At 44.4% G+C, this 26,818-nt stretch overlaps 1 protein-coding gene across 2 annotated transcripts in view; it reads left to right on the top strand.

Annotated features, from left to right (window-relative positions):
• kif26ab (kinesin family member 26Ab) overlaps positions 1 to 11,776 on the top strand; it is a 99,623-nt gene extending 87,847 nt beyond the window's left edge. For both annotated transcript variants that reach the window (XM_036542747.1, XM_036542748.1), the window contains 7 exons: positions 1,285 to 1,444; positions 2,161 to 2,323; positions 2,967 to 6,258; positions 7,469 to 7,662; positions 8,565 to 8,588; positions 9,203 to 9,353; positions 11,200 to 11,776. In XM_036542747.1, the coding sequence (XP_036398640.1) occupies positions 1,285 to 1,444; positions 2,161 to 2,323; positions 2,967 to 6,258; positions 7,469 to 7,662; positions 8,565 to 8,588; positions 9,203 to 9,353; positions 11,200 to 11,378 (4,163 nt within the window). In that variant the 3' untranslated portion in view covers positions 11,379 to 11,776. The remainder of the gene's footprint in view (positions 1 to 1,284; positions 1,445 to 2,160; positions 2,324 to 2,966; positions 6,259 to 7,468; positions 7,663 to 8,564; positions 8,589 to 9,202; positions 9,354 to 11,199) is intronic.
• Positions 11,777 to 26,818: the final 15,042 nt, after the last annotated feature.

Here is a 26,818-nt window from a genome sequence, read left to right as displayed (position 1 = left end):
GCAGAAAAGGAAGTTAGTCTAGACACTGCCACCAAGGCTGAATTTTTACCATTAGTTTTTACACTTGGATTAAACATATCGGCAGGCTGATCATTTCATGTTAGATGACTCATAATAGGAAATGGATTACTTCCTGGGGTTTATTGGTTGTAACTTCCTCAAAGAGTGAGACCCTGTGTCCTTTGTCATTTTAATGAATGACCTCACTCCCTCAATCTCTCCTCTGTTTCCCCTGCCTCCTTTCTGCCAATACACCAAGTAATAAGGGCTTATGAGAAGCACTTGGTGGAACAGGCGAGCTAGAATGGCTCAATAGCACAAACAACAATTCCAGCACTCAATGTCAGCTTTGTTTATTCAAGCAGACTGTAGCAAGCGTTCAATATATTTTATTTGCTTCAAGCTCAAAGCAAATGCTCCATTCTGAACATTTTATATCTAGTGGCAGTCTTCTCGGGCAGTTGAAAATGAGTTTCATGCATTTTAACAGAGGGCTTAGACTATATGGCTGAGCCAGGGAAGAGGCAAAATCCAACCTTGCACTAATCGTTCACTCAATCAAGGAAAAGATAAATTAATGAGCTTGATTTAGACCAATTTATAAAAGCTTGACAGGAATATTAACAAGCAGGGTGAATTCTTTTTCATCAGCATCACAGATGTTAATCGGGCGTTGCTGTTACTGGTCATTGAGATACCTTTGCATTAGGCTCATCATTAGTATTTCACGCTTGTAGCGGTAATGCGGGGTGGATGCTGGCTAATACAGGAATAATCTGAATTGGTAATGAGGCTTGGGCCGTCTTTACTTTGAATGTTTATGGACTGAAGCATACTTGCTTTGAGAATGGAAGGCTAGTTTGCATTCTGCCACAGAGTAGAGCTTCATATTTCAATTTTTAAATCCTGCTGAAAAGAGGTTAAAAGTCTACTGCTGTTGTCTAAAAGCATGCAATTTCCCCTCACAGTCAGGTGAAATTACATATTAGATTGCATATCATATCGTGAAGACTTCATCTCTTTGTTTCCATGCATGTGCCATTGGAACCGAGTCAGACATACTGAGTTATGTGTCTGGTATCTAGAACAACCTCACTTAGCTCTTAAACTGGGGCAGGCTCACCCACATTTGAATCATGCTAGAAGAAAGCTTACTCATGAATAAATCAGACAGTGATCCCAGCCGCCAGTCTGGCCACTCCTGGCTCACCAGCACCTATAACACAGTGTTGAGAGGGCGCGTCGGTACAGAGAGTGCTCTTCACGGCTCCCTGTCTTACACAGTGTCTGGCGGACGGAGCCGCCTGCACCTCATTGACCTGGGAAGCTGTGAGAAGGTCCTGAGCAAGAGCAGGGATGGAGGTGGTGGTCTGTGTTTGTCTCTGACCGCACTGGGCAACGTCATCCTCGCTCTGGCCAATGGAGCCAAGCACGTACCTTACAGGTAAGCCTGCTGTCAACTGTCTTTTGTTCCCTGTATAAAATTTAAAACGACAAAATGTGTAAATAAATAAGGAAATGGTGAGTGGCAAGTTTGTGCATGTGCTTTTACCTTGACAGCTTTATAGCTTCACTGGCATGCCTCTGTTTATTGGTCTTCCTTTTTCATGGTGTTAACAGATAAATCCCTCAAGCTTATTTTGCTCGTTAAAGGGGAATATTGGTGAAAGCACATTTGGAGGGAATAAAATAAATGGATCTGGGAAGTTCTTGATAACACTTGGTCCAGAGAATGATCTGAAAATGGTCTGTGTAGTGGAAGGAGTGATAAGGTAGGAGAGGTATAAGTGGCAGTTGTATGGAAGAAAGAGATAGAATCTTCATGGGGAAAGGATGTATGGACTGAAAACAGTCCAATTTTTAATGCATTATGGCTCAGGCGAGAGCAAACAGACTTTCAATGAATCAATCCCTGTATACGGTAAACCAGATTTAATACTGTTCCCTAATATTCCAAAGTAAACTTTCATTTAGATTTGTTCTAACATATACCGTGATCTGTATAAAGATGATTTATTTTTACTGAAGGTCATTACGTCTGTGCTGCTTATGTGGATTGTACTGTATCCTACACTGCTACTTCATGTACACGGATTCTAGGGTATGAGACATTTTCCATTTCACCAGCAATAATACTGGATGTTTTGTTATGTGATTCAGGGACAGTAAGCTAACGATGCTGCTGAGGGAGTCACTGGGAAACATCAACTGCAGAACCACCATGATCGCTCACATCTCTGACTCTCCGGCTCATTATGCCGAGTCGCTCACCACCATCCAGCTGGCCTCGCGAATCCACCGCATGAGGAAAAAGAAATCTAAGGTCGGTGTCTAAGAATGAAGCCCGGTTTAATGTCCACACAGAGAATCCACTTGCAGTGGAGAATCCTTGCAGTGTCATTTTTAATTATCTTAATAAACTTGCCTTTTGGAGGAAAAATGCCCCAGTGTACAAAGCTTTCAGATCTATAAAATAAATCTGTATTTCTGCTCATGAAAGGTTGTTAGTGCTATAACTCAGACCGAGTATTTCTTGGTGCTTCAAAACATACAATCAATACCTCAGCCTAAGGAAGTGTTAAATGTATGCACTGGGATTAGGGAAATATACATTCAATGTAATTAGACAGAATGACAGCATATATTTATATTTTATGGATCTGAGGCACAATTTAAATGCATAACATGCATGCCGATACATAGTATTGACATTAGTATTTGTGTGCCCATTGGTGTGGACTTTTAACCTTTAAGCATATTGACATGCGATAGTAAAGGAATTGGTATTTTTCTGCCAATTGATTGTGCTCTGAATTCAAAGTTGCTATGAACAAACTCCACAAGCAAAGACAAAACCAAAAATGAATAGAAAGAATGATCAACAAAAGACAGACAGGATAATTTGAAAACTATGGTTCCCTGGATTGGCCTTTGTCTGACTCTGTGGTTTCATGTCCTGTTTGCAGTATGCATCTAGCTCCTCTGGTGGGGACAGCTCCTGTGAGGAGGGGCGAATCCGCCGACCGCCGCACCTGAGACCCTTCCACCCACGGACTGTGGCCCTGGACCCAGACCTGCCCGCGCTGCTCAGCGACCCAGACTACTCCTCTAGCAGTGAGCAGTCCTGTGATACGGTCATCTACGTGGGACCAGGGGGAGCTGCCATCTCTGACCGTGAGCTCAGTGACAACGAGGGCCCACCTGCCTTTGTTCCCATCATCCCCTCACTGAACAGGAAGCGTGCCAAAGAGGGGCCGGTGGACAGAGACCACTTCAAGTGCAACACGTTTGCAGAGCTACAGGAACGACTGGAGTGCATTGATGGCAGTGAGGAGCCAAGCTCCTTCACAGGGGAGGGCAGGGGGTCTCTATCAGGCTCCAAAACAGACAGTGGAGCAGTCAAACTCAAAGAGGGGGCTTCTGTTTCTGTAAGGACTTCTGCCAAAGCCTCCTCGCAGGAGGGCATTTCACCCAAACAAACTCCCCAGTGTGTAGCCACTCACCCAGCCAGCAGCACCCCTGTCAAGTCCAAAATGGAACATTCCAAATGGCCGAGTGCCACTTCAGAAGGGGGCATCTCAGAGAGCTTGAGCCGAACAAGTGCGGATGGGGAGAAGGTGCTGGCTTCTGACGGTCGGACTGGTGTTTACAAACACGGTGGGGCAGCATCACAAGATTCTGAGCCGGTGGTGCGTGAGAAGGTGTACTTCAACAAAAGGCCACTACCCAAGCCTGCCCCTCCTCCCCCTCAGCAGAAGGAGTCCAGGAGACTCTACCCAGAGACAGAGGGAAGCTCTGCTACCAGGATGCCCCCTGTTGGGATGAGCCACCAAGCTCTGAAACGAGGAGAATCAGGGGGTTCCCCTGTGCTTGGCAGAGCCCATTACATGAGCAGAACCCCCATGGAGGTGAGCCACCTGCGCTCGACCCTCAGAGGGAGATGCTTTGACAGGGACATCTTGAGGACCACTGTGACACTGCAGCAGCCTGTTGAACTGAACGGAGAGGATGAGCTGGTGTTCACGGTTGTAGAGGAGCTGTCCATTGGTGGAATCATTGACAATGGACGGCCCTCCAGCATCATCAGCTTCAACAGTGACTGCTCTCTGCAGGCCTTAGCCTCGGGCTCACGTCCTGTCAGCATCATCAGTAGCATCAATGATGAGTTTGATGCCTACACCTCCCAGGTGGGTGCATCTGGAGTAAACATAGAGATGGTTACACCTCTGCAAGAGGAGCCATTTGTCTGCTCGGGCAGTAGACGTTCCTCCATCAGCTCCTGGCTCAGCGAGGTTAGCGTATGCACATTGGAGAGTGAAGGCATTCACTCCACAGACAGCCTCCTACCACAGTCTAAGCACATTGGTCCAGAGAGCACCTTATACTTAGATTCTCTTGGCATGTTCCACAAGGAGCCCTTCTCTCCACAGGATGCCAAGAGCTCCTTGAATGACAGTGGTTTTTGCTTCTCGGAGTTAGACAGTGACAGCGCTGCCTCCAGCAAACTCTCCCTGAGCATGACAAAGTGCCCACCATCCCCTGATTCTACCAAAGCACCCAACAAAGGTCCTAAAGTAACAAAAGCCAGTACTCTCAACACTTGTCAACCCCCACAGAGCTCTGAAGTTGTTCACTCCAGTCTTCCCAGGAAAATGAAACCTACCTCATCCGTCCCCCAGAATAGCAACAGCAGTGGCAGTAGCCGTGAACTGCAGAGACAGGAAGGCAAACCAGATGACCCTTGGCTGCGCATGGACAGCCACACTGAATCTCAAATCCCTGACTCCAGTCCTGCTGGAAGGGTCTCCAGGAATGGCACAAGTGGAATACCCTCAAGGAAGCCAGGCGTGAACAGCAACAGCGTACCTCGAACACCCAAGATGCAGGGGTCTACCTCATCACAGAGAGTGGTGGACGGATGTGAGAAGTCCAGCAGCAAGAAGGCAGAGGCTCCCAGTAAAATGCCTCAGTTCAGGAGAGGGGCGACCACGCTTGGCACTGTGCCTGTAATCCACAGTTCCTCTGATTCTAAAGGGAACCAAGATGGCACATCAACAACTGGCAGCCTCAAGTTCTCCTCCTTGGGGAAGAAGACAAATGGACAGAAAGGTAGTATGCTTCCAAAGCCTGGTGGCACCTCACCTCCTGCTCCACCAGTCCGCAAATCCAGCCTAGATCAGAAGAACAGGATCTTGCTGCCCCCAAGTGCCTTAAAGTCTGCAGGTATTGATGCAGGAAAGTCCTCAGCACCTAGGGCAGCAGCATCAGAAGATGAGTTTGACATACGGTTGAGAGGGGACTCCAGTAACTACAAGACATCTAGCTTAAAGACTGACTACAGTTCTGCTAGGGCAACATCTAGTCTCAAGTCTAGAGGAGCCAAAGGAGATGCTGGACAGTGCTATGGCAGTCAGATGTCCTTGGAGAGATGTGACAGCTTGACTTCAGTGGGATCTAAACCTGGACTCAGTAGAGAGAATAGTGGTGCCAGCTTGGGCAGCAATGGGAAGTCCGCCCGGTCGGTACCAAGACTTGGAGTGCCCACCTCCACCTCCACACCTACTGCTACCTCCCCACCTCCCTGTGTGGTCCCAGGAACCCCAGGCAAAACAGGGCAAATAAAAGGCAGTGTCAACTCCAAGGCCATCGGCATCAACGGAAACAAGGCACGATCCCTGTCCACAAGCAACTCCAAGGGTCTGAGCTCATCCACCAAATCATTGGCTGCTCCAGCCACAAGGAATGCCAACCTGCCCCCCACTGGGAAAACGTCACCTCGGTCTGTTACAGGGGTCAATGGAAAACCAGGGAGAGGCACCATCATGGGCACAAAGCAAGCCATACGGGCTGCTAACAGTCGCGTCAGTGAGCTGGCTTCAGGGAGCCCTGGGAAACACTTCAGGGGCTCTGGGGACTCAGACAGTGGCAATGACAGTGGGGTGAACCTCAGTGATGAGAAGACCTCCATCCCCGTTCTGCCTTCCCCCTACAGCAAGATCACAGCCCCAAGAAGGCCTCAGCGCTACAGCAGCGGGCATGGCAGCGATAACAGCAGTGTCCTGAGTGGAGAATTGCCCCCGGCTATGGGACGCACTGCGCTCTTTTATCACAGTGGGGGCAGCAGTGGCTATGAGAGTATGATCCGGGACAGCGAAGCCACTGGCAGTGCCTCGTCTGCTCACGACTCCATGAGTGAGAGTGGCATGTCTTCTTCAGGCCGCACCAGGACTTCTAAATCCCCCAAGAAGAGGTCTAATGGTGAGAACTGCTATTTTAAAATCATTTGAGGCCTGTTTCCCTTTCTCTCTTACAGTACCTTGTTTTTACACAGCAAATTTAACAGTAACTTTGAAACTCTAATTTGAGAAAATATGTGATGAGGCCAATAATCAAGTACCCACAACTGTTCCAGCAGCTTATAGACATGACTCTGTGTGCTGAAAGGCTCCTACTGCACCCCAGGCACCATTTTTTTTTGCTAAGCTAATATGTTACGTTTTAAGTACAGAAATGGAGGGTAAGTAATGGAGGCTATAACCCTAACCAGTTTTACGGCTTCTCTATAAAATTCTCTGATTCAAAAGTTGTTGAGCAGGAGTCATAAATACCTTCTGATTGCTTTTTGAAGAGCGGTCCCTGAGAGTGTCCGGAGATCAAGCAGTCATTTAAGAGAACGACTAGCTCATGGAATGAGAGCCCACTGTCTGTTAAAATGAGCACAGCCCTGTTTATGATGCTGTAGCACATACTGTGTATGCACATCTACAATTTGCTCTGTAAAATCAATAGTAACAGCTCTTTAGAACTGCACAGATTTCTCAAAAAGGTATTACGTCCCTGACAGGTTGGATGTTGTGTGCCTGAGGGTGGTTTTGTGTAAATATGGAGAGAAGGCACACACTCGCTCTTTGATTCAGAGTTTGGTATTCCTGTCATCAGCTGCTCTCACTACCTGAATCACTGATGCACTGGCTGCTCATCTAAAAATACGACAATGGCCATTAAACATGAGGAAACAAAGGCAGTGCAAATTGTCATGGATGAATTTGTAGAATGGTGGAATATTAAGCACAAATGGAGTGTTTGTTTGTTTTTTAATCCTCAGAACATTGTTATATTTTCAAATGCAAAGTGGATGGGAGCAGTATTTGATGCAAGCAATAAAATTATATTGAATTCCACTGCGGCGGAGACTCATAACCTGGTCCTATTCATTTAGATTTATGTTGTCGACCTCTGTAATTCATATATGCTGTGGAGCATATGAGGTGGAGCAGATAGCGCAATGCCTTATACATATGCAATCAATACCGCATACTGGAGGTCTGTGTAAAGTCTGCTGTCACATTACATCTTAGCCTGTTTCACTGCATACATATTTACAGGTCGGGCTAGGTACTCTAGCATACTCTCAGTGTATGCTTTCAGCTTTAATTTAAATCCCTGACTGTCTGTCTCCCTACTGCAGGCCTTCAGAGGCGGCGGCTGATCCCGGCTCCTTTGCCGGACACCTCATCTCTTGGGAGGAAGGCCAGTGCCACAGGCCAGTGGGTGGACCTTCCTCCCTTGCCCGGGACTCTGAAGGAGCCCTTCGAGATCAAAGTGTATGAGATCGATGATGTGGAGCGACTGCAGAGGAGAAGACAAGAGGAAGCAGCTGAGGTGAGCAAGAGGCCGATGGTGTACGGGGAACCATTTTCTGGTTGTGGATATTCCCGTCTGTTGATCTATCAGGATCTGTGGCTATAATCAACACCCCAACATATCTGAAACCCTTTTAAGCTTCACTAAAGATGTTGCTTAGTATTGCTTCCATACCTAATTCCATTCCAGTTAAGCAACCCTGAGACAGTGGGGGTTGACATTGAGGGAACATCTTAGCTCATCATCCTTGGTTAGGCTTCTTATTAAGGAACAAGACAAGAATGTCTGTCTCAGCTGTTTGACCTTCCATCAGGCTGGTGGGAAATGATTGCATTTAAGTGCCTGTGACCACTCTCTGTGCTGTTGTACGTCGGGGTTGGCAGGAATGTGGGGGATCACGAAAGCAATTACTGTCCAGGGTTAATTGGTTTAGATATGACTGATTGCTGGGGCCAGCCAGCGGTGGAGGAAGACATGGAGAGCAAGTGTGGTTGAGGACAGTGTGATAAATGAAGGTTCCTCCACCATCCTGGGCTGCTTGATCGCTCTTTATGGCCTTCTCCGCTTCCATGGGTCATTAACCATTCCCACAAGTGGGAACCAGCCAGACGGGGATTTGTTAAAAGAAGATATTAAATCAGCTGGATGGTGGTTTGATTTAGTTTCAATTAGGAAAAGATGATCTTCAATTCGTCTTTGAAAGCCATTGTGGCTGAATCGCTATAATGAAGTGCTTCCTCCTGCATCACCTCCATTGTTGCTAACTCAACATTTCTGTGCATGCATGTGTGTGTGTGTAGTGTATGTGCGTGTCAGAGAGAGAGAGAGAAAAAGAGAGAGAGAGAGAGAGAGAGAGAGAGAGGAGGGTCTCTTTTCCAGTCTGTACTGATGACCTGCTTTGTTTTCTCTGTTCTTTGCAGCAGCCATTCCAGGATGTTGAGAAGGTATGTTGATTGGGCAGGATGGATGTGTCTTGATTGTGAGGGTGTATGCTGAAATGGGAGCAGTAAGAGTTTAGATTGAGATTTGGGGGTGAAGTGCAAGCTAACTACATAATTTGCAAAGCTAAATGAGGTGAAATTATTGCAATGTGCATTGTGAGAGGAAACCTGTATTTCTCACATACTGAGGAAACAGCTCAAAAGTAAATATAATCCATTTGTGTAGTCTGTAACACCAATAGCACAGTCAAAAAATTGATGTAAAAACACCATTACCATTATTCCAGTTTTCAATTATTATGTTCCTCATTCATTCCTATTCATGGCTCATACTCAAGCTCGTGGCTGTCCTGCACATTAAAAAAATGAGGTGATGCTAATTTTATTTGCCATTCATTTCTCATTAATTTTCTCATTAATAGCCAGTGAAAAGGGTCAAGTCCCTGCAGGTTGACGGTCTTTGATTTCATTTGGAATAATCTCTCTCGATATAAAGCAGCTATTGCTGTCAGCAGTGTAGTACTGAGACAGGAGAGCGGAGGGCAGGATGGCATAGCGTGCAGGGCAGGATGGGGTGACTGTACAGTAGCTCACCGCTGACGCTGACCCTCCCTCAGGGCCTGCTGTATTTCAACACCAAACTGAAGATACTGGAGAGGCGGCAGCAGCAGATCCGGGACCTGCGGGTTAAGCATGACATGCTGAAGGAGGAGCTGGAGGACACCAAGCGCAGGCTGATGATGGATCCCAGCAAGTGGCTAGGAGAGTGTGAGTACCAGGCCACTCTCTGAGACATCTCAGGGGACGACCTGACCGATCAGCAGGGCATCGGTCACCGATTGTTACGCACATTAAGTTTATGGTTTTAATTCGTCATGATGTATTTTGAGGCATTGCATACTTACACCCTGTTTTTTGTGTCGTATTTGTTATGATGTGTTTGCAATGAAATCCCAGTGTCACAGTGAGTAGCATGGGTGCTGGAATATTTGGTACGACTTTAGTTTTTGACCTTTTGCTATGCAGTTGGCTCAGTGTATTCTGAGATATTGATGTGTAGTGCCATTGGTTGTAATTAACATCACATCACAGGATCACGGCCACTTCCAACTCGGCCTACCATTGCATATAAGCACAAAAAGGCCATTTTACTGATGTGCGTCGAGTAGGGGCATTTTGAGGCCACTGTAGAGGCCTGCAGGACCACCTGATGAAAGCAGTCCTCCAAAGGTTACCATCAGGCATTGCCTCTGAGGTCTTGCCATTTTCCCATGTCTCTCCTTCTCATGACCTGCATTAACCACTCCTTGAACCCACACACAGTTCAGAAGGCAGCCTTTGATTTTTTTTTTCTCTGACGTTCCTTTGTGTATGTTTAAGTGGTAACTGTGGATAGCACCAGCACTAATGTGCACTGCTACTGTCATGGTCAGAGGTGAATTGAGTGTGTCGTTTCAGTAAAGCCTTTTAAAGTTTGTGGCAGATTGAGAACCACATAACGGGCATTATGAGCCACTGTATAGCCACAAAGCCATACAAGCGAATTCAGTCCTGTCCTATTGAATGGATGAAACGGCTGTACAAAAGACTATTTACAGTCGAACGGATCAGAGTTGCCTCAAGGTAATTTATAAAAGGTCTCAGTCTCCCAGTATTTTGTAACTCTGTCCATTATAATCTATTTCTGGAGTCTTCGTTTTACACAGAAAAGCCTCTGGGACTACTTCCGCCATAGACGAATTTTGGAAAAGAATTACAATGTTTCCATTGCAAATAATTCAAAAGAAAACACAGTGTTTAGTCTCAAAGATATCTGTTTTTCAGCACTGCTTTCCTCTCTAGACTGGGAAAATAAAGGAATAAACTGGGCCATAGCAGACACAAACATAGAGTCGTTATTTTCCTGAATTCACACTGCACACCTACCTTTAAGCCTGGAGTCAGAAAAAAGGGCAGCTTTTCACTGCACTGAAAGCCTTATCCCTGTGAGCACTCCCACAGTGTCCTGAAATCAATAGAATGTTATTCTCTCTGCTGCATTGGGGGTGAAAGCTGAATGCTTTCTCATGGACCCTTCCATCTCTTGGTGTGCACAGTGCGCAGGGCCTGAGCAAGGGATGTTTCACACTCATCTGTGCATCTTGTCAAGAGTAAACCCATGATGGAAGTAGACACGTTAAATAAATTACCTTTCTTTCCCACTATTTGAACCAAAGTGTAGAAGGTCTGAAGGACATCCAGTGTATTTCCATCCCTTATTGAGGGATGCTTTACCAGAAAGCTGAAGCTAATACCTTCAGCTCTGTCAGCCATTGATGAGAACAAATCTAGTTTAACACAAAAATGTTGGACACCCAACATAGGACCAGGCGCTTACAAAGTGAATCAAAACCATTCCTTTTTGTTCGCTGAATGTTGGTGTTCATTTGGTGTGAACTGTCCAGCATATGTTGTTGAAAACCAATTGGTGGTACATTTCAGTATTTGATAGTTCCATTTTAAAAGGTGAAACAGCTGAAAAAGCAGTGAGTGGATGGTGTTATCTAGGTCACTGAGCGGCTACTGTTTGTCCTCTTTCGGTCTCATGCCCCTCTCTCTGTCTCCTCCCTTCCAGTTGAGGTGGACCAAGATTTGGACAAGGAGTCACAAGAGTATCTGGAGGCCCTGGAACAGGTCACAGAGGAACTGGAGTACTGCGTCAACCTATGCAAGTCACGCGTCATGATGGTGACGTGCTTCGACATTGGGGTGGCGTCCGACGTTCAAGATGGACCGCGAGAAGTCGAAGTGTGAGAGAGCGAGAAGAAGAGAGGGAACCCAGAAAGTCGACGAGGAAGGATGACGAAATGTCGCAGCAAGTTCAGAGATACGCTGAGATTGAGGCAGGAAGAGGGCAGCCCACAGCAAAAAGACTAAACTGAATGGGCATCAGACATGGGTCTTTGCAGGGAGGAAGCACCTTTTCTTTCTGCAAAAGAAATTCTCATGGTGCCTCACGGTGTTGGACAGACAGGAATGGAGCGGGACTTTTGAAAAAGCAGCAAAGTTTCTACATTTTCTGCGTGGTGACAGAAAGTGGTTGTCATAAACCCAAGATTCATTCAACGACATCCGAAAGTGCCTTTTTCTTAAGACTGTTTTCGAGTGAATATTTTTTGTATTGGTGCTAGTATTAAAACCAGCATACCTAAGCAAACCCTAAACATATTCCTTTTAAGAAAAATAAACGTATTTTATATTGTATTGTATAGTGTATTTATATGATTATACAGTATGTAAAAATAACATTTTAGGTAAGAAAAAAGAAATGAAAAGAGAAAAAAGAAAAGCAATAAGCTAATGTTATTGCATCCCAAACTTTGCCTTTCTCATGTTCAAACCTCAGTCAACATGTGCCCGTGGTCATACAGTCCCTAGAAGCTTAGGTTACTGTTCAATTTTGCGTCTTTTCTATGGATAGCTAACCTTTAAAGTATCAGTACTGCATTGTTTTGTCAAATACTAGAACTGCTGTCATAACTCTGGCTCTGTCGGCTGGGCGGAAGAGCCGGCAGTATTGCAGAGTTGTTCCATGTTTTCAGTTGCCTTGATCGCGAGGGCTCCCGGCAGGCCTGTGCAGCATGGGAAGGCAAACCTGTTGTTGCGGAGCACTTGCCCTTGTTTATTTAAATGGAGATGTGACAATGGCAGCCCATTAATCTGAGGGGCAGCTCCCGGTGCGGGGCTCACTCCCAACAGGCGGCCGGCGTGATTCATGGCGTGACAAGCTCCCGCGTTCTGCAGCAGCGCTCCGGAGTCACCCTGAGAAATCTCCCTACGCCGCGCGCGTGTCTCTTTGCCACGCTCCCTGGTATGCACACGATGATGTCGGCACATCAGCCAAGCCGGTTTGTTTTTTTTAAACGGTTCCGAGTGGATTCCACGGGGCGAATACAGGTGAGATGAAAGGAAGGCAAGCAAAGGCAGTTCTGCAGCCCCAGTGGTTCACTGCAGGGAAGTGTCAGGCCAGTCTATGCATTCCACCACCTTGCTCCCTCCAAGAACCTCAAAACGTTGGTGTTAGCACAGAGCGCTTGACCAGTCTCAGCCCTGCAATCCCGCTGTCCACTGGGGCCCGGTTACAGAGCACTGGCCTATGTTTTTTTTGTTTTCGCTGTTTATTTCCCTCCTGTTGGTGTTATCCAGCTGACACTGCTGAGAAATTCAGCGCTGTATCTTTCGTTTAATACACTCAAGCCTGCAGATCCCCACCAGTGATGATGGCTGTCAGTGGGCAGGGATGTGAGATACTCCAACTTCAGAGTGGGGATGCAGTGATTGAGTTGCAGCCCTGGGATATTTGCATCAACAATTAAATGAACAAATTGAATCATGATTTCAGCGATATGTAGCTACCAGTACGTTTTGTGTTTTTTCGTTTTCTGTCCAAATGAACCCGAATAAACAGTTTGGTTTTCCAGTGGTAGAGAGAAAACTCTGGCTTGTTTGTTGTTTCTTTTGTTGATTGATTTTTTATAACTAAAATGATCCTATTGTTTTCCTTCCTTAAATAAGAATATACTCTCAGGCCCTTTCTGAAGATGCTGCATGAGATTTTTATTCATTGTTTTGTATGACACTTTGTTTTGGTTTTGCTCTTGTTTTGTAATAAAATCCCTGGCTTTCACTAATACATGGTTAGTTACCTGAGCTGACTATTACCAAACTGAAACATTTTTTTAAGAATGGTTATAACAATGTATGTAAGGCCACATTTCATATCAAATCATATTTTCTAATGTCTTTGGTTTTGTATAGGGTTTTAAAATCCTGTGTATAAATGTATGATATGGCAGCTTGCATTGACTTTTACTTGTGAATAAAAGATATGTTCCTTCTTATTGCAGTACCAACTTTTTCTGTATGCAATTATTTCAAGCCCATTTTATTGAGTTATTCTTTGTGGTAGACACTGTTGTCCTTTGTGTGAGTCATAGTAATTAATCATGTTTCCCATTCACATTTTACTTCTATTTCTCTAGCTGATCTTTAATTCAAACTCAATATTGTCAGTTACAACAGAACATGAGCAGTGCATTGTAGGTTCAGTGTAGTTTTAGCATATGCAATGTTTAAACCATTGTAATTTTATCCTCCACAACTATGTGTGTGTATGCATTTTTTCATTTATATACCCAGGAGCATAACTGCAGTGTCAAAACCTTTTAGTCCAAATCACCTTTGTTGCAAAATTTACTCAAATGAGTCTATACACAACACAAAGTAGTATATGCTTAAAGAGGTTTCTCCAGTACACACAACCAGTCTTTTGGTAATTCTGCCATATGGTACTCTAATCTAATTTCATATTTCCAACAGGTTTTTGTTGGATGTAATATTTATTAATCAGTCAATGGCTGTGTGAGTACTTGCTGTATCCAAGTACACACTATCCTTAGGATTCCAGAAAACTTAAGATTAATTTCAGGCTCCAGATTTGTTAAATGACAGTTATATGCTAAACCACTGATGAGGCTTGATAAACACTTCAGATACCCTTGAATATGTCTGCTTTGCTCAGAATGTGTCTAGTAGGACAGTTTCCAGTGTGTTCAGTTCTAGGTTTCCTGAGCTTGTTGAGCAGAGATATGAGTGACATGAATTAACTAGCCTATTAACATGTCCAGCATTGCGATGCAGCACAAGAACACAGAATGCATATGTTGTGAGCATTACACCCTGCTGCTAGGTAATTGGTGACTGAAGATGTGTACACTTTTAGAATGTTAATGGCACCGGCTGCTAGAGCATAATGCATCAGAACCTGATAGAGATCAACCACGCGATAGAGCAGCGATTTCATCTACTATGTGACTTCCACCAATTCTGTCAGAGTCAATGCTGGTATTTCTACAGAAAGGACATACTGATCCCAGCACAACAACCCCCCATGAATTTCCATAAATACTACCAGAGCAGCATAGAGCATGGTGGGGAAAAAAAGCATAAGCATGATGGGCAAGCACACCGTGAGAAGTCCTCAGTACATGCAACACTCTTTTAGGAGGTGATCTTCAAGAGATGACTCTGCACAAAGGAATCACAGGCATCAGTCCTGGAATCCAACCTTTCGCAATAGCTCTATAATAGGAAACCAGGAAAGGGGTGTTGCGCAAAATGTAGACCGGGAATCTCGTCATCTCTCTGTGAGCCAAGGCCACCGTCGCAAGCAGCACGCCACCGTGCAGCGCCGCCACCTGCTCTGCATTTCACGGAAGAATGCCCTGTTTGATGAGGAGAGAAGCGTGGTCACTGCGAGGGCTGCATCGAACAGCTTAGCGCCGACATCTCTTCAGAAAGGCACATTTATAACCCATTTAACAGCAGCTCAGTTCCAGCAGTGAGCAGAATTCCTCCTGGTGCAATTACTGTTCGGGATTTGGCCAATGGTTCCCTTGTTTTCCAGCTAACTAATTCTGCCTGAGCTCCGACTGTAATGTTCATCACTGAAGGAGGATTTTCTGGAGATATTATTAACATGATGAAGGGCTTTGGCGATACCCTCCCTTGTCTATTTATATATGTGTAAAAATCTCAGTGAACAGTTTAATACGCTGCTAAATGACACATCGTAAATCACGAAGGCCTGTTAATTGTCGCTTGTCAGACTCTTGGACGGGGGACTTTTCATCTCTTGAGCTCTTGTCTGATTACTTTGTTGAAACTCCATCATTGTTTTACATGTGGTCACACCACATGTATGCTTGTGGAGCAGTGATAATCAATTTTTTTTTTGTCCTGTTCTTACTATCAGTGAAGCAATTGTAATCTTTGATGATGCCTCCCCTCTCTCTCGTATCTGCATAGATATAAGTTCAGTATTGTACACCCCTAGGCAACAAGCCAAACAAACTGCTCCTGTCCTACAAAATATACATGTTTGGATCTCAGTGTTGAACTGGCTTACCTCTGTTGGAATTCACATCGGTACATTGTGACTCACCAACACTTAAGGCAAAGTATGCCTTTGAGATCATTTGGATGTAAAGCACACAATATTGTAGGGCAACTTCATTACTACTCTGGTGCTGATGTTTCTGTTCTGCCATAGGGCTGGACTAATCTTAAGAATGCAGCAATCGGGGAGACGCTGGGAACAGTGTGATTCATCACATCTCGAACGAAGCATTCAGCCCTCTGCGTATTTTTCAGGGCCCGGCTGAGAAGTGCGTAGGTGTGGGTGTGTGGACACCACGCCAGGCAATACCATCCACGGCATCTCCGTCCCTCCCCATTTATGTAATTTGATTAAAAGCATAGGAGGACGGCTTGGCCGCCCAGTGGGAGCAGCTGGTTGCCATGTCCCTAATCAAATCCGCCAGCCGATTTAGCCGCGCAGGCTACACGTGCTCTTTAACTCTGCCTAAGGGCCAGCCCCATCCATCCACAGCTCACAGCCAAGTCTTACACTCTAAACAGCAAAGTCAAGGCTACTCCCATGTCCCATAGTTTCAGCAAAAAATGCGTAAGGCTTAGGAATAATGCTTAATGCATAACACTACAGCTGCACATTTTTTTTATTTGCCTTCCTCAAAAAACACTTATTGAGGAAATGTTTGCAGGTCTTCTGTTATTTTTGTTTTGTAGTGTGAAGCTTTTAATGATGAAAAAGGCTAAATCTGCATCCAAAGATCATCTCGTGTTGACAGAGATAGCCCTAGCAATGATGACTGGCCTTCCCTTGACCTTCTAAAAAAAGTTTCTACCTGTCAGTCACAAATGGTCTTATAAGGATGACAGCCCCATAATTTCAGTGAAAAAGCCAGTCCTGCAGCTTGGAGAAAATGCCTGCTATAATGTGGTAAGCTGCCTTTGCTTCTGAATTGAATAAGATCAGCTCACATTTTCCAGGCTGGTGAGTTAACGCTCCCCTTAATGCTATGATATGAGGGCGTGATTCTCCTGCTGTGGATGGACAGTGGGAACGCTCATCCAATTCATCTATTCTGCAGGGAAGACGGTGTGTTGAGCAATGGAAGGCTGAAGCCCACAGAGTTTCCCCCTAATCACATTGCCTGCTGGGCCCATGATGCGGTGGCTGTAATCAAGATGAAATCACAGAAAGCGATTGATAGTGTATTACTCTCATCAATATGACGGTGACAGGGTGACACTCCACACATTCTGATGTTGGAATGTATGCTCGAGTATGCATATTTGCCCATGCTGAAGGTGAAATCTGACGACATTACAAATCATTATTTACAGGCTGTGGAGAATCAACCCAGGCCTCAACTAGTGATGGGAATTTGGGCTCTTTTTAGTGAGCCGAATCATTTGGCTCAGCTCAGCAATAAGAACTTTCGGCTCCCAAACGGCTCTTCATTTAGTACCAATTCTGTCTTTTATAATTCAGACAGATTTAGCAGTGACCTATGATTGGTATGTGTGCACGTATACTACTTAAATTATTCAACGTAATTATACTAAACCTTATAATTTCCAGAACACCATTATTTTACATTAAGTTTGGTATAAAAACATTAATGTAAAAACATCAAACACTATTACACATGTGTATTGAACGTTGTAAATCAGCGTTTCGCTACAAACACTAAACAGTGCATCTGGTCCTCGTGCATAAATGTATGTTACAATTCTAACATTCAGTCAGTGCATGGAGTGCCTGTGGCCGAGCAGTGTGGCAAAAAGATCATCTTATTATTCTGTCTTGTATTAATTAACAAAAAAAAAAAAAAAGAAAGAAAGAAATCGGCTCTCAGACGGGAGTCGGCTGATAGAGCCGACTCGTTCGCGACCGACACATCAATACTACAATGCCAAGGGAATTTTATAAGCAGGGGTACAAAGTGCTCCTGTTTTTGGATGACTTCATTATACAATTATAAAAATGACTAAAGTGTGGAAACTCTGGAATCTGCCATACTTCAGAGCATAACTGTTTCTTTAAGAAACGTTTGTATGGCTTGCCTTGACTGTCAAAAAGACATTGTGTCAGAGGGTTGAAAAAGGCCATTACACCAAAAGGGAAAAGTGTTTGGACTCTTTTATGAAGTCCAGTAAGACCGAAACATCCATCGGAATCCCAAAAGTTCTGCAGTAGCAGAGCTGGCAGGGTGAGTTCAGGTCAGCTTCTTCTTTATTTCTGCTAGAGTGCAACGGCAGAAATTATTAAGAAGGTTGTATTATCAAGATTATTTGATATTATTCTACGTAAATGTGTGCTATTGATGCAAAATGTTATTTGTTCATTTTAAAGGTCACAGTTATACTGTACTAACTCACTTTGTAGCCGGCTACAGGCCGATGTGATTTCAAACTTTTTTCAGTTACGCTGGCTTTATTTCAGACTATGGAAGAGCAAGTAAACAAGAATTCATTAGAAGACGAATTTCAAGTCCATGAGTTTGGTCTAGCCGATGCTGCGCGTAAATATTTTGGTTTCACATTGCTCATTTTAAAGTAAGTTTTATTTGCCTGACGTTTACCTGAAGAGGTTCTCTGGAAAATATATAGGTGTGATGGAAAGTTGACACCTTAAGTCGTGCGCTCCTGTTTTTCCTGTGCAATGCTTCCACCAATAAAATGCAATAGAAACAGAACAGCGAAAAAGTGCTCCAGCTCAGTTCGTTTTCCCAACACGGCCGCAGAATATCTTACAGGATATCTTATCTTACAATAAGATGGTCTTAATGTTTTCAGCAAACGCGGAAACAAAAACGAACATATTTTTTACGAAACGCGCCGTGCTGGTTCGCTAGCCAGTTGCTTGCCTGTTCGTAAGACCGATGTAAAGTGCAATTTCAGCCTGCCCAACACTGAATGTCAAAGTGTTCTGCTGTCTCATGAAAGCCAGGCCTCCTCAGATACACATGGTTCAGAAAGTTTTGTTGGTTGCTACTGTGGCTAATAGTTGAGTTCAAATAAGCATGTCCAATGAATTTTCAGAAACTGCAGATACACTGAACTGCGATGGTGGGTGGTTACATTTACCTATAACTGTGCTCTTTGTCATTGCAATAAAGTTTTCGTTGGCAAGGTAAAGTTTAGAGTATAAAGTCAGACTTGGCAAGGGTAATGGAATGTTCAGTGTTTAAAAATAAAGCTGCCTTTAAAGCATGGCATGTTTTTAACACTCAAACCCAGCATTATGTGTATTCCCTGGAATTCAGCCCTAGTATAGGAGCTGAACGTCTATGCTTTGTCGCCAGTCAGATATGACTGCGGCCGCTTTTGATGAAGCTGAAGTCGGGCAGCACGAGTAGACTGTACTCTATGCAGTCTTCCTCCTGGAAGACTGAAGTATAATGGTGAAGTATGTGGGGTTGAGTCTTCCCTTCTCCTTAACTAAATGAGTTGTACCTTACAACACTATTTAGTTTATCTTCAGGAAAATGATCATTGTTCATATTTTATGTATCGCTGAGAACGGTGAAACAATTAGGAATTACAAATGAATTGACCCATCCTTGTAGAAGTAACACTCTTGGTTTTAGTCATTTCAGTTTTTTTTTTGACTTCATTGGGTTGAAGCTGTTGTATGATTTCCATTATGCTGCACAGTTTTTGTTGACAGTTTTAAGTAGTAAAAAGAGGCAAATTTTTTCAAGCCTCTGTTTTGTCTTCTCTGTTTTGTTGACTGATGTGTAAAAGATTGGATGAGGTCTGCAATTCTGTAAAGGAAGAAACTGCAGGCAGTCAGAGCCAAGCAAAGCTTTTAAAGAGAGGAGGAATTTCCCACCCTTGTTATTGTCATTGTGGCCCAGTAGGAATATATAGTGCCATCAACAGGTTTTCTAGCAGTTGAAAAATTGTAGCGCAAATGCAGCATAGAGGTATGCAGCAGAGAGACATTGTGGCAGCGTGCCGAAGCGTGATATCAAAGCTCAGCAACCGGATTCTGTGAGCGGCCGGCATCAGCCAGCTGCTGCGGCCCTGAAAGGGAGAGACTCTGGATGCAAGGGGAACCGCATTCACAAAAATAGAGCACCTTTCCATTTATACACCACAGAGAAAACAAATGGGCACCGCATGTCCTCCAAAGCAGGGCGGCACATTGAAAGTGGAACGGAGCCGGGCAGCCTATACCACAGGGGCTGTGATGCATTGTGGGTGGTAAGTGCCTTGAATAGACCTGTTCTCATGCTTAAATGAGGGAGTATTAAAGGGCTGATTGGTTACTCTGATGGCACAATGAAAGTGTAATATAAAAGGGGATGGGCCATGCTGGGGTGGTCTGTTGCAAAAGAGATTAATCCAACAGGTCCTCTATCAGTGGCAAGGCAAAATGGGGATTCAACATCATCTTAATTATGCTGATATCCTGACATCATAGATGGGTGAAGCTGTTTATCACATGTAACTAAGAAAGGCAAAGGCATATGCACAATGATTTTTCTCTATATATCAGCATGTCAGAGTCACTCAGAAACAGCCTAACAGTAAGTACACTCTTTCAAATCATGTGCACTGTGTGAAATTAAAGATAGTACACCATACCTCACAATAATTAGTAATATTAAATGTAAAATGTGTTTTACTTATCTTTTCCCATGTTTCTGTGCAGGGCCGTAAGCTGTATGTGCAGTACAAGGATAGAACACATTTACTGACACTGCAATTCTTTACTATCACTAGGTTTGCAGAAATGCAGGATGTCGTAGTCTAAGATAAAATTAGCGCTATCGTTAAGTACCATTTCCATCATAAATTGCTTCATAATTAGCTTTTGTGCGAAAGTGCTTTAGGGTTCTTGGTTACAAAGTGTCTTCCTTTTTCTGCTTCTTAATGTGTAAATATTTCCTAAAGAATGAAATTATAATTTGGCACAGCATACACATGCTAACAAGGCAAGCTAAAGTGAAAGGATTTACATTGTTTTAAAGTGCTGAAGTGCATGAGCCTGTGGGTGAGATTAGTGCCTGTGGCTGATTGTGGAACACTGTAAAATGGATACATAATATAATATAAAATCTGCTTCTATGCATGGCTTTAGTATTTAGTTAGCAGAGTATTCACGGTGACAAAACATTGCTTATAATCTCAAAATAAAAGGGGCAGTGGTATTCCACCAGTGTGGCACTGTTACTGAGAAACTGATCCAGAATGCTATGGGTTCCAGTACTGCATAAAACATTGCTGTTGTACCCTTAAATTACTAGAGTGAAAAATCAGATGTGTAAATAAATAATATCAATGATGAGTGCTATGTAAATCATCCTAATAAAGGTCTCTGCTGAGCAAATTATTAGGCCTAATTCATGAATGATACCTTGCAGTTTGCTGTGTGTTTGGACAGACAGAGGAACATGTTTATTGCACCATTAAAGGTAAGACAGGTACATTGTGGGGGCACGACTATTTCCAACCTTTTGAAACCTCACAAAGCCTCCCTTAGCCTCTTTTGCTGGGTTGTGCTGGTTTGAGATGTGTGGCCCTTGAACAAACACAGAGATGCAAGTCAGGGGGCTGGTTCCCTGCGGGACCTGGGGCTGGGATCAAACGGAGTGTGGGTACATTTCTAGAGCCCACAGAGATAGAGTGAGATTGCCAGGTTTCCCTCATGCTTATCCAGTCTACCACAGTTGGTCACAGGCACCTTAATGACATCAGTCAGTCAAATAAAGTGTGAGGTTGGACTGCGAGGACAAAGGAATTGATCCAAATATTGATTGTGGAAGCACCGCCACCCTCCCTATTCATTTACACCCTCTGCCCAAATGTTGTGTTAAATATTCATACATTAGAATGCGCGCTTCCTCAGTTTGAAATACGGAATCCTTTTCCTTTTGTTGTCAACCTCAACCCCCCCGCGTTTTGTGAAAATGTCCTTGTGTGTTTTTACCTGTTCCTCTCTACTGATCACTGTTAGCTTAGCACACTGTGGCGCCCCCTCTTCTACCCTCTCTCCTGTTCTGGCCAAACTGCTGCATCCATTGTACAGAGGTAACACTGTGCTACTGTCTTTGTGATGATGAGAGCAGTTGCAGTGAATGAGTGCTGATACGTTAATTTGCAGTAACACTGGGAAGTAGTTCTGTTGTCATCGGTCACATGGTCTAAAACAATGCCCTCTGTAGCTCGCTGGGCAGAGGCATGGTAGTCAGACCAGTCTGTGTATTCATTATGTGCCTCGTCTTCTTGAGGAGTATCGATTTTTTCATCTACCTTTTTGTGGACTGGTTCCTATCATCTTGTAATCATTTGTTCATGGACCAAAGTAAGTTCATCTGTATTGAGAGTCAAATTTTGTGGATCTTAAATTGTCCAATTTAACCTCCAACAAACTGCTCAAAACATGGCACTGATGTTTAGCATTAGAATACAAGAAATTCAGTAATCCCTACCTGAGTGTTAGAGTTTGGTTTTCTTCCCAAAAAGCACAGTTCAAGAAAAGTGCGACTAATAATTGGAGATAGAAAAAGGTCAAGATGAAAGCAGAAACTCAGGCTTTAGATTAAAACACTGTCTTTATTATTTGCTTGAATGACTTTCAGATTGCAGAATGACTTTGGATAATGGCTGTCTCTAAAACCGTGTGGGTTGACAGAAAGTAAGACAGACAAAATCACAATCTCTACAAATAAATGTTCCTGCCAGGGCAGTGATTGTCACTCTATCCGAATTTCTCACAGCCCTTATTACCTCGAGCAGCAAACCGTGTCATTTAGCTGTATGAAAGTGATGGATGAATACATATGGAAAGTTAACTTCAGCCCTTGCTGAAACTTACACAGCCCGGGCGGTTGCTCTGCCATAGCCCTTCACAGTCAGGCCTGGATCCCAGCACAGATATAGACTATGCATTTGCCCTCTCTCATGTCGCTGTAGACAGAAAATGCAAATGGTACTGTGCAGGCCTCTCTCAGTGATGGGGTACCTGCTTCACCCTTGGCATTGTTGGCGTGACGGTCGGATCTTGGATTTACAGCTCTGCAATCAGGCAGATTGCACCAGCAAGCCCACTGCTTGCTTTTTCAACAAGCACCATAAATTTGGCCAAATGCTGCCACTTATTCCTAGTAATTAAAGCAAGCTGGTGTGGAAAAGGCAGCTTAAATTATCCATAGCCTGGAAAGATTTAGTGCCAGCACATGTCCCTCGCTTGCTTTGGGGGGTCATAATTATTGGCGATTTCTAAAAAAGCGTTTTTCGGTCATGGGGGAGTTAATGTCCAAACACGAAGGCCTGTGTTGCTTTAGAGGACCCATACAATCCTCCTCCTAATAGAGGGGGAAACAAACTGAGAGAGTAGGCATAGGGAATTAGGACAGGGGTGCTACCGAATTTGATTAAAACCGCAACAATCTAAATTGTTCCATTGCAGTGAAACTTAATAAATGGTCCTGAAGGAGACGGCCAAAGTATTTGGTTAATTCAGACTTAACCTTGTTTGTGAGTGCCGGGGGCCACACAGTGTGAAGGTGGTGGGTGCGTGAGATGGCTGATCCTGTGTGGATGTCTGCGGTGGGACAGAGGCAGAGCCCAAACACAAGTAATTAAGGGCCGGGAGGAATGGGCTTTGAATAAACAGCATGTAGACTGGCGAGTACCGACGCTGCCATAATAGGCGTGGAGCAAAGCTGCTGAAAAGCAACGAGGGGGCCCAAGGAATCAGGAATCCAATTTACTACTATAAACACAATTTCTGTGTGAGCCAGGCTGTGGGCTTTTGGTTCCCTTGCTGTACTCTGAGCTTTTGGAAAGAAGCAATGGGGAAGAGAGGTAACTAGGAGGGAGGGGCCCCGACATCATTGAGGATTGTTTTATATTAGGAGCTATGAACAGGACCTGATTCATTCTTAGTCGTTCTCTCTTGGTGCACATGTACAGAATCGCAAGCAGGAGGAGTGCTTTTGCCACAATGTTTTGAGGGGCTGTTCATTGTGTCCGTGAGCTTTTCCCTTTAGTTAAATAATCACAAAATGGTGCATCATGCTGTTCTCTGTCTGGATAGCCCCCCTGCTGATGTTTTGGACTGTGGTGGTGAGTTGGACTAGGGACAAGAGATGGGATTGGTTGGTGTGGGTTGACCCAGGCCCATGGGCAAGCTGGCGTGTCCAGGGAACTCCTAATGGAGATGCAGGCTCAGCTCAGCCCTGATTGGAGCTGACATTCAGCTGGCAGCAGAAGCAACCATGGTGTCATCTTTGTCATTATTTGTATTCCCAAGGACCCCTGTGGCAGTCCCAGGAAGTCACACGCAGGCAGAGACTGGGCTGAAAGGGGCATACTTTTGGGGGACTCTGTGGTTCCTGGGTTGATATCAGGGTTGGTTTCTTTTAAACAAACCTGGATTCATTTCTTCAATTTTCAATTTCATTCATGCGAATTATCTTTGTATTTGATGTTGGATATTCCTGTTTGGTTGGTTGCTACCCAGCAAGTGTGCAAATCTTTTCTTTTTCTTTTAATACTACTCACAAAGTTTCCAAACATGAGATTTTGTCACAGTTGCGAGCGCTACAGCCCGATTGATTGATTGATTTTGATTTTGCTTGACGTGAAAGCGATCATAGGTGAAAAACATGAAAGGCTTGTTAATTAACCTCGAGTGCCTCCCTGTCCAGGGAAAACAAAAGGAAATGAATTCTAGCTGACAGCCTATCTCGAGATTGTTGAGGCTGTTCTTTCCTGTGGCTTGCTCTCGAAATGAGCCCACTCGTGCCGAGCGCTTGTTTTTCACGCTCTCCCCGTGTCCTAGAGGGGCACGCTCTGCCGAGTCGGGGGCCGAGACGAATCCGGGGGGTGAGCTGGCAGTCAGAGTGTGAACCGGAGATGTCACACCTGATTTCTCTCTTCTGAGCGGTTTTTAATCGCCAGTGCAGCTGTGTTTTACTGCGCGTGGGAATGATTGCCTTTAATTGTTCGCTCGTGTGGTGCACGGGCGCTGGGGGCCCCCACAGAATCTGCAGACACCTCACCGCCGGTGAGCGCCTTGACCTTATAAAAATGCAGATGAGGGAGAGCTGTTGTCTTTGCGACGGTGCCCTTGTTGTTTTCTTCAGGTCTATTTGTGCTGCATGTGGCAAGGTGTAGATGGAGGGCTGATAAATTCACTTTTGCAGATGCTCTCGCAGTCCAGAATGCCTTGTTTTGCCAATTAACATTCACTGTGTGTAGAAATTTGCCTAACAAAAATGGGGGAAAGGGGGGGTATGAATTCTGATGAGGCAATTTCCTGGATCCTGGCCTGAGCCATAAACTTCCTCAATTCCATATAAAATACACAAATAGCCATGTAAGTGAACAACAGCATTGGCTTGATGAAAATATCTGTGGATTATTGGGTTATGGCGCATCGTAGACCTGTTTGGGAATGCTAAAACACAGATGCATACAACCTAAACAAAGGGGTGTAATTAATTAAACCTATCTGACACAGGGTTTTGCTCCATAAGAGGTGGCAGTCTTGTTTAAAGTTCTTTGATTGCACTCCTGAGCGCCGGGGCCATAAAGAAATCTCATTAGTCACACAGAAGAACTCAAATAGTTTTATTGGACCAGAGGTGCTGTGTGGCCACAACTGCCTCCCTTTTACTGCGCGATTCGACTGGCGCTCAATTCGATCAGGTCTTGTGCTTTAACAGATGGGCCGGCCTAATGAAAAGAGCTGTTTTAATTAGTCCTTCTGAAGACATTTATTCATATGGTAGGGCCCTCCCCAGTAAAGTTTCATTGACCAGGCAGGCTGCAGTTGGCTCCCAGCAGCCACCATCTGCTGGGTGGCAGAGAGAGGCTGCGGGGCGACTCCTCGCACTTCCCACTCCAGTGAGCCGGAAACAGGCGCAAGAGTGCAGGCGAGTGGGTGGCTCCGAGGGGGGCCTGCTGTCTCTGTGGTCCTGTCATCGGGCTATAGGCACCACCCTGGACTGCGAGGGGGCGTCCATTTGCATATCGGCTCCTTTTGTTGACGTGAACCTGTAGCGCACGGACAGAAGGTGGACACACATGTCCAAATCCCTCAGGCCACGGTGAAGGTCAGGGCAGCGAACGCTGCTGTCGAGTTTCACGCTTACCCAGTGCGAGAGAGTTGCAGACCGGTGGACACGTAACTGGTGTAACTGGGTCTCCATCACGTGTTTCTTTACAAATCCCATCTTACAAGTCTTCCACTGCCTTGCAAGTTTAGGCTACAAAAGTGATCTCAGCTGGAGAGCTTTTTGAAATGTGTCTGGGAAATGTGTCATCTATTCAACAAAGAGACATTCAGGCATTTAAAGCCATCTTAAAATGCTTTCCTCCCCAGACCTCCTCATTGAGTACATTTAAAGAGTCTGACCTAGTGCTGTCATTAAATGACTTTTCAGAGTTTAAAGGCACTTGAAAAGTCTTAGAGCAATGTGCTTTCAGGTGCACTGTGACTCCAGCACAGTGCAACTGTTCAGTATCTAGGGAAGCAGAGAGCCACTCTTTCCATATTGATACTGTGTCTTTAGATGAGAGATAAGACATACAGAGGATGTCTCACTGTGAAAATAATAAGGATTAAAAAACTAATCATTTAGATGTTATGGAGACTGTTAAAGGAAAGTTCCAGTGCAGATGAAAAAACCCAGTTTATTCACAAATTAGGTGTTTCTGTCAACATCATTTTAACAGTGTTTACATAAATATGCATTGTATTGTTCAAAAGCAGATTTCGCAGAGAGTACCTTAGTCTGTTAGGCCAGCTGCAGAGATGGCATACTCTGCTGTGTCTTTGTTTCAAGTGATTTATATCCCACATATAGGCTGCATTCTGATGTTCTGTTCTGGAACTTGATAAACTGAGTTGCACTTCCTGTTTTGGTCATGCTAGGGCCTTGTTTGCAGTTTTGAACCTGTGTTCTGTGTTTGTTCTTTTGCACCAGGAGAAGTCCTTTGGAGCATTTTGTCAGAAAGAAACATTGCATTTTGTAATGCTTTGATTGCTTTCCCTGTAGACCTCACATGGACTCATTCTGCTGCCGTTATGATAAATGGATTGTTTGCTCAGAGCAACCTCTCCAAAGGAACAGAATGGAGCGAAACATTTTGTCTGAGGAGCTATTGTGTCTGAATTAAACACAATATTACCATACAAATAAGCTTGTACGGTAATGACTTATTCCGTTTCCCCTGCCAACAGTATGATTATTGGTGTACCTGTATGATCAGTGTTTTTAATGGGTTGAAATAAGACTTTTACTTCAGAATGTAGCGCTCTGTATGTTGTGCCTTATTGAAATTAAAACTACACAAGACAGAGGATA

The sequence above is a fragment of the Megalops cyprinoides genome, chromosome 12 (assembly GCF_013368585.1).
Source record: "Megalops cyprinoides isolate fMegCyp1 chromosome 12, fMegCyp1.pri, whole genome shotgun sequence".
Taxonomy (NCBI): domain Eukaryota; kingdom Metazoa; phylum Chordata; class Actinopteri; order Elopiformes; family Megalopidae; genus Megalops; species Megalops cyprinoides.
This window is presented reverse-complemented; position numbering and strand designations above follow the sequence as displayed.